Source organism: Triplophysa rosa, linkage group LG6, assembly GCF_024868665.1.
Source record: "Triplophysa rosa linkage group LG6, Trosa_1v2, whole genome shotgun sequence".
NCBI classification, from domain to species: domain Eukaryota; kingdom Metazoa; phylum Chordata; class Actinopteri; order Cypriniformes; family Nemacheilidae; genus Triplophysa; species Triplophysa rosa.
In genome coordinates this window covers 17,653,426-17,661,680 of record NC_079895.1, presented here as the reverse complement: position 1 = coordinate 17,661,680, position 8,255 = coordinate 17,653,426, and the positions used below count along the sequence as shown (strand labels likewise).

Below are 8,255 nucleotides of genomic sequence, written 5' to 3'. Positions count from 1 at the left end.
CTATTTAACCATAAATACAAATGTCAAGAACCTCTACAAGGACAGCAGTAAATGTGACCAAAATATAATTTATTGCAGATGTCTGACTATTACACTTTGCTCATACAAAGAGCAGTCGCAAATGCATTAATTATTCATAATAATTACACTATTCCATTCAGATTTTACCATTTGTCTTACCATTTTTTTCTTTACAAGAAATGTTAAATGCTTTAAGAAAATGGGAACAAGCGTGTATATAATGGCTGTTCTGAAATCCCATTTCGATGACATAAGAAATGGCAGAACAAAATCAATACCAATCCCATTTGAGTGGCAGTGTAACAAAAAATGCATTGTTTTTCTGTAGAGGAACTTTTTTGGCATTGTTTTTTATCCCGGCTTGAGGATATAACATCATACAGCATCACACTATAGCATATAGCAGTACAGCTATAAATTACACTCAATCTGGCCAGTAATAATAATAATATTTATTGTACTCTACAATAAACCAGAGGAAAAATAAAATAAAATTAGGCTCGCCATATAATCACACTACAGTATGATCTGGTTTTTGAAGCTTCTGTTGAGGTCTTTGTGTGGCAGGACGATCGAGTTGAGTATGATGACCTCGGATGGGATATTTACATTACAGCCTGAGGTGAAAGTAAACCATCACGTTTGAAAAAATGTGCACTGAATCTGTACTAGTACCACATATTTATCATAATGCTAAACTTACCTAGAATTGTAATGGAGGGTGTTAATTTTCCATCTCTGAAGAGCGTCTCGCTATCGATTTTGGCATACGGGTCATTAGGATTGGGGTCACTAGGGGTTCCTTCCACTCTCGACCATTTGCCAATGGTGCTGTCCCATCCCACAATACTGTTCAACACACAGCTATGATCCTACAGGAGACACAAAGTACACGACTTTGTTTCAAACTCTAATGATTTCAAATAAAAGATAAACAAGCCATAGAGAGTGACCGCTGGTTTACACACACAAACTCACCTGTAAAGTAGCACCATGGAGGATGATGGATTCTCTCACACGAACTCCAGCGCCGATTGTTACTCCTGTTCCTATAGACACGTTTGGACCTAACTGAGAGAAAGAATAACAGCGCAAATTAAACAAATTATAAGCCAAATGCTAGAACACATCATTGGTCCAAACATTTATGCACACACCAAATATAAATGCATATCGGCATCATTAGATTTGCTAAATAAAATAAAAATTATTATGTTTGAAACAGAGAATCTGTGCAACCTTTTACAGTTTTTCTCGATTGCTAACACACAATTCATGGAACAATTCACCATTTTCTGACAACTATAAACACATTCTCAGAACAATACACTAACTTGTGCAAACCCCACGCAAAAACAGCCTCATTTTGCAAAGGTTTAACCATGTTCTCATTCAGAAAACACACACACAATATAATGAACTGAAGTGTCAAGATGTAAACTCAAATAGCACACATTTATGCATCAGTAAACATTCAGTGGCAAAACTGATGACACACCAATCAGAATCTCAGGATAATATCAATAGGAGCTCATCCTAGAATCATCTACTGGGCTTTATACTACTTACAGGAAACATACAGTATAATTACAGTACACACTTTATATGAGAGAAATTTCACTATTCTGTATCCAGTAAACTGTAGCACGTGTACACCCTTTTTTACCTGTCCTGTATTTTTGCAGAAAATAAGGAATACTTTTACGAAATTGGGCCAAAGGTGCAGAGGATGCCATATTTCTTTATATTGCCTCCTATTGACAAATCGCTTCACTGTATTGTTTCCTTTATCTTCTCTGTAAGTCACCTGAATGCCTGGCATGACCAGTTTATATTGTTCTTCCTTTTTTCCTAAAGCTCATTCTTGCACTTTGCTCTATGTGCACTCTTTTATGTTGTATATTCTAATAAACACTAAGCTGTCAAATTATTCTTGAATCCCAATAAGAGGTATTAGAAACAGTGTTTTGAATTGATCTCACCAGTGTCTAAGACTATATTGCAGTGTGGGTGATTTTGAGGGCTTGTGTGTCATGTCTGCAGGAAAAGTTTGGTTTTCAGCCAGTTTGAATGGTTTTGAGAAGAGAGCTTCATTTTGACCCGAAAATAGGATGTTTGGGGAATTGGGTGAGACGTTATGGATTTGTGTTTACTGTTTTGAGAATACGAGGCATAATTTCAAGAAATGTGTTTATGCAATCGAGAAAAACTGTAACATCACCTTTGACCATATTAATAGTGATTTTTCTTTCAACCAGGAATGCATGGGAATGTCACCTTGAAAAATGTAACTTACCACAGCAGTAGGGTTGATGTTGGCAGTTGGATGTATATAAACATTTCCTAAAATTCAAACAAAAGGACATTAAAAAGGCCTCGTATAGCTTTTCAAACATACAGCTGTGGAAAAAATTAAGAGACCATTTCAAAAGACCAAAAATACTGCAAAGAAAACAAGTTCATGTTCACTTTTAAGCAATACAACTGTTATATTTGTACTTATTTAGGAAATGTTCAAAATTGTTTTTTATGTGATAACCTTGATTTCGATCAGTTTTCATGTGTCTTGTCATGCTGTCAGTCTTTCACAGTGCTGTTGGATGACTATGTACCTCCTGAAGTTTGATTTAGTTGAAATTCCACAGACACTGGACTGGAATGGCTGCAATACATCTAGTAATGCTGACTGAATGAACACTTGGAATGGTCTCTCTTTTTTCCGTGGCTGTATTTTATATTTCTATCAGATGTTTACCCCTGATGTTTGGTCCTCCATCTTCATTCACAGCTAACCTCTCTGGATGAGTTTTATGGTACTGGTTAAGATACAAGCGGCTTGCATAGATCGCAGATCTGTACGAAAGGTAAAAACCTTTTTCTGTAAGATCGGCTTGCTTTCATAATAATTCATCAACATTCACTGACCTAATAACTCAACTGGAACAACACATGCACAATAAAACCAGAAGACAAGCTGTACAATGATCAGTGAATAAGGATAATAGTAACGAATAAATCAGAAACTAACCCTGCAGATTTAATTTGACTCCAGAAGCGGTCTGTTTTGTACACGTATAACTTGCTCTGGCCTGCCAGTGCAGTGAAGATGTCCTGCTCCAAGCGGATCACCTCTGCCCGATGCCAACCATTGGACTGCTCCTCTCTGAGCAGAGTACACAACCAGACAATCAGGAATAGATTCAATTCTCCCAACAGTGCAATGGAGACATAAGACAGACACTATGACAGACATACACATTTAGGTAAGATCAATAGAAAATGTGCTTGGGAAGGTAGATGAAGAAGCTGAATTCTAAAGATGCTAAATTCAGGACAACATAAAATTTCAATGACGATACATTGAAAACTTTTGTAATGTGATGATGTCACTAGTGAATCTGACTCAGGAAATAAAACGGTTAAATCAGCAGAGGAGAAATACCAGAAGTCCAAATAATATGAAACTATTACTTCAGAAACTTCAACTATAAACAAAGTTTTCAAAACTGTTGAATGGAATAGAATAGAATAGAATAGGTGGTTTTACCATTGTTTCAGTTTATAAAAGTGTCTAATCATGCTCGATGTCCCACTTGTCTGTCATCACATAACACCATGCTAACACCTGAATCTAGTTTATGAAGCTGATATCAACATCAAACAAGCAGGTCCACTTTTAGGGACGCACCGATCCAATACTCGGGATCGGCGTCGTCGATACGGGACATTTTTGCTAGATTGGGTATCGGACTGACGGGTTCAAACCAAATCTGATCCAGTGCGTTACCCGTGGATGTTACTTGCTTCAAAAAGGACCAACTACCATGAAAGTTCCATGCACTATATTCCAAGGCTTTCTTATGTCATTTGATAGCTTTATCAAGAACAAACCAATAATGACCTCCGCTGGTGCTGTCAATCTCCATTCATCATGCGTGTGTTCGATCACAGTCAGGACGTTACTCTTTCCAAGATGTTCCAATGTTTCCATTATTCTTCATAATCACTAGATAATAGTCTGTGGTTCTGTTTAAAATGCATTTTGCTAGACGGTACTCGCTGAGTGTGTTAGATCAAAGCACTGGAAGCGGTCTGAATGTTGTGCGTTATTCATACTGTACGCAATAACTTGTGCAATAAGCGGATGCATAATGCTGCGTTCAGACCTCCAGAGACTGTGTCGCTGTGTGTCACTTGTCTCTTGCTACGAGGCCGTTAGAAGGCGTTCCTAGAAACATTAATGAACAAACCCTGCAGTAACAGACGAGAGATGTCTGACGTGAGCTCTACTGCTGTACTCCTATTGGTAGTCACTCCCGAAAGTCCCTCATCATTTGCACAAAGATGAGCAAATCTCAACATTGTCGAGTCGCTAGACACTGAAAAGCAGTGCTAGTTGGATCAGGATCGGTATATGCCGATTCTCAGAATTCAGGTATCGGAATACGCCCTTTTCACATGACGTCATGCATCTTCCGTTCTGCCATGAAGCAGTGTATCGTTATTTCCGCTAGCACTCCAGTTCATAAGGTGGCGGTTCCGCTAGCGCATCAGAATGGAGTTTACCAAGTCCCTTGCACATCTGCCACAAATACGGCTAGATGATGTAAAACGTCTTGCAGACAAATTTTCGCTTAAGACAAGATCAAAGCTAGAGAAAGGATACAAATTCTTTGTTTAACAGTACCTGTTTGATTATGAAGGTAAGTGTTTTGTTTTCTTTTTCTGTTAGCGAAGGTGCTGGGATAAGTACTTGAATACATGTTCTGTTAGTTTTTTTCACTGTTGTTAAATTCCAGCGCGACGGCAAAACGGAAGTTCTTCTTCTTGTTGTTGTTGGTTGGAAGATGGATTTTATGATACACTGCTTTGCGAAAAGGCGGAAGTTAAGTGACGTCATTGTGAAAAGGGCCTATTGGATAGGTAAAGGGAAAAGTGGTATCAGTGCATCCCTACTTGCTATAAGCATCCATCACACTTGCTTCTCTTGTTCAATATCAGTACCAAACCAGAGCTTCACACCATGTTCAGACTTACCCATCATATGGATATCTGATGACGGAACAGGACGTGAAGGCAGATATGAAGGAAATGTGAGGGGGAAAAACAAATGAAGAGAACCGAGGAAAGAAACTGATGAAGTATGCATGCACTGTACTCAAGCACCGATTTTTGTCACTCACAACAGCATGTCCTGCTGGTTCTTCTGGAAAACTGTTCCAATGTGCTGAAATATCTCCGGTGTAAACAGGTATATTCCACAGTTGATTATGTCACTCACGAATGTGCTGGGCTTCTCGACATAATGCAGGACCTGGAGAATACATCACGCATATTTATTGTACGGTAATGATCAGGCCCAGACCAAATCTGCTGACGTTTCCAGTATTTTCTGCACTGATTTTAAGGGAAACCTGCAGAATGGATTTAAATATGGTAAAATGTGCTAAACTGAGCTAAGTGTACAAGACACTTATTGGTGACTGAATGCATAATTAATAAGCTTAAGGCATTTAATAAACAAACATACGTGGGGTGATCGATGTGCAGACCTATAAATGATGCGTGTTCCAATTCTGCAGAGCTTTCTACAGATTTCTGCGGGCACAGATTGTGTGTGGGCCAAGAAATAATCTAATTTTTTTGCTTTTATTTATTATAAAAAAAATACATACACTGAAAATTAAATTATAGCTACCTGCCTGGCACCGTAGTCAGCAAAGTGTTTAAAATCAAAACATTTTATATGTATCATTTACCTCATCAGTTTGCTCATTTTCAACAATGCAGCCGTAGTTCAGGGACTGCTTTCTGTTGGCCTAAAACATTTAGAATTAGGTTAGTACACAATTGAGAATCCTTTTTTGCGAGTGGCCTAGGCTTAATCTGCATTATAAATTAAAAGTACAAAACACAAGCAAGTACAGTGGTGCCGAGGATGACAAAACTGTAAGTGTCTCCATGCTCCTTTTGAAAGTCCAACATTTCTGGCAGAGGAAACTCAGAGCAGACGTCTGCATTCATGACATAAAACGCTTCTGGACCCCCTGACAGGATCTGATCTCTAAAGTGATAGATTCCTCCTCCAGTGCCCAGAGCAGCGTATTCCTGGAGATATCTGGAAAAGTCATGAAAATACAGTAGGTATTAATATCAAACAATAAATGCACCTCTAGTCATTATATAATTTAAATTATATATAAACATTTACTGATTTTTATCATTTATATTTTTCTTAAGTGCATGTATGTGTATGAGTTAATAAATACAAAAATAATATGCACAGTACACAGACATGTATGTGTATCTGGGTGCGATTCATCGTTTAACAGCCCTTCAACCTTTTTAAAGAATAAAAATAAACAGTAGGTACTCAAGTATTTTTTTTTAACAAACAGGAATCAGTAGTTATGCAATGATATACAAATACATCATAAGCAGCTTAAATATTGTATGGGTATACTGACTTACCGTAATGATATTTTGAAATCTTGCTGGGCACATGACAAAAATCTGTTTAGCTCTTCATTGGGCTGATAAAAGCCGATGAGTAAGATCTCCTTCATATTCGGGAGCTATAGGAAAACAATCAAACATTCAAATATTTCATATTAACCAAGTGCACAACTTCCCATCAGTATGTCATTCATCATCTGTGTGTGATCTGAACATCTTCACCTTAGAACACGCTTCAATGTGATGCTGCAGCATTGGCACTCCAGCCACCGGAAACAGAGGTTTGGGCACCTCAAAGGACAGAGGACGAAACCTGGTACCTGTATGAGAAGCAGAAAAACACAAGACTCATTTATATAATATATAAACTGTTATATTATAGACTGCTATAAAACACACACGTGCGTAAAAGTCACACAATATCTAATACTACTTAGATCTCCCATTATACAGACTTCCATATAACGTTATACACAGATTCCTTATGGGAGATTGTGAGGTGAGCTCTAACATAATGCACACTATATAACGTTAGTACCAGTTGAACTGTATCCATCTGTTCCACCGTAATAATGTAAGAGTCATTTACTCACCCTTTTGAGGACCTCCGATAAGAATGACAGCCTTCAGCATTTTTATTCGATCCACACGATAATTTTACATCAAACCTATCGTGTCATGTAAACAGACTAATGACAGTAAACAAGCTGCTTTAGTGAATCGCTTTAACGCATAAATACTCTCACATTTTTGTATGTAACATGAGAAATATTACAAAACATTAATACATTTCAAGTTCACATTAACAGCAGTAAAAAATCAGCGAAAGTGTGTGTTAAGGAAGTGCTAGGATGGATGAACAATTTCAAAATATAGGTCCTTTAAGGTTTTTGTGAACAATATTAAAGTCATTAAAGAAAAAAATTAAAAACCATTCTAATAACGCATTAAATAGTATAAACATCTTAAACAGTCCAACATTTACGAACTGAAGTGCGTTATTAATAATAAACTTTTATCTTGTAGCCTGTATGATGACACAGTCTATAAAAAACATGTCAACTGCTCTTGTTCCATATTATTAGGTATGTTCTTTGTATTTGGACATAAACACAAACAAGGTTAGTGAGTTTGTAAATGCCTGTAAATGTTTTACAGTGAGTTTCACAATGGACAGCACGTGTTACCAGTGACTAGAAATGCACACTGACTGACAATAATCTCAATCACCAAAGTATGCTTGAATACAGCTGTTTGAAGAATCCTCAGAAATTATTTAGTGGCAAAAGACAATTATACACATTAAAGTGAATGGCGAAGCTGCGGTTTCTGGGTAAAAACACAATAACGTGTTCATTTCTCAATTAATTTCAATACTTTACTGTTTACGTGGAGTACAGAAAGTTTTGGCTCCAGTTATCGATGGTTATACTTGAAACATTGTCATATGGAATTGTTAAAACTCAAGCTTGTCAAGCATTCATTAACGCCGTGTCTACACCGGCCGCGACCAAAACAGTGTGTCTTTACTATATTACTAATATGCTGCTATTACATACTATTTATAATGGAGGGTTATATGTTGTACTATATCACAAACTTGTTTTACTGCTGTATGCATATTATCTTTGAAAATGTCTAAAATTATGACAAAAAAAGCAAGTGAAAACCTTATTTATTTTTAGATATTATGTTAATTAAATGATATTACCGTTTTGTTTGATGATTCAAATAAAACTCAGAAATAATCTCCATGTCTGTATTTTATTTTCGACTGT

At 37.0% G+C, this 8,255-nt stretch overlaps 1 protein-coding gene across 1 annotated transcript; it reads right to left on the bottom strand.

The window, feature by feature from the left end:
- Window positions 1-36: 36 nt before the first annotated feature.
- Window positions 37-7,321, bottom strand: gmppaa (GDP-mannose pyrophosphorylase Aa). Its single transcript, XM_057336931.1, has 12 exons — window positions 7,071-7,321; window positions 6,700-6,797; window positions 6,493-6,596; window positions 5,947-6,139; window positions 5,781-5,840; window positions 5,205-5,335; window positions 3,050-3,184; window positions 2,777-2,874; window positions 2,318-2,364; window positions 1,000-1,092; window positions 725-893; window positions 37-638 (listed from the first exon to the last, which is right to left on the bottom strand). Exons 1-12 carry the CDS (start codon window positions 7,108-7,110, stop codon window positions 538-540), a joined length of 1,269 nt encoding a protein of 422 aa, XP_057192914.1. The 5' UTR covers window positions 7,111-7,321; the 3' UTR covers window positions 37-537.
- Between the last annotated feature and the right edge of the window lie 934 nt (window positions 7,322-8,255).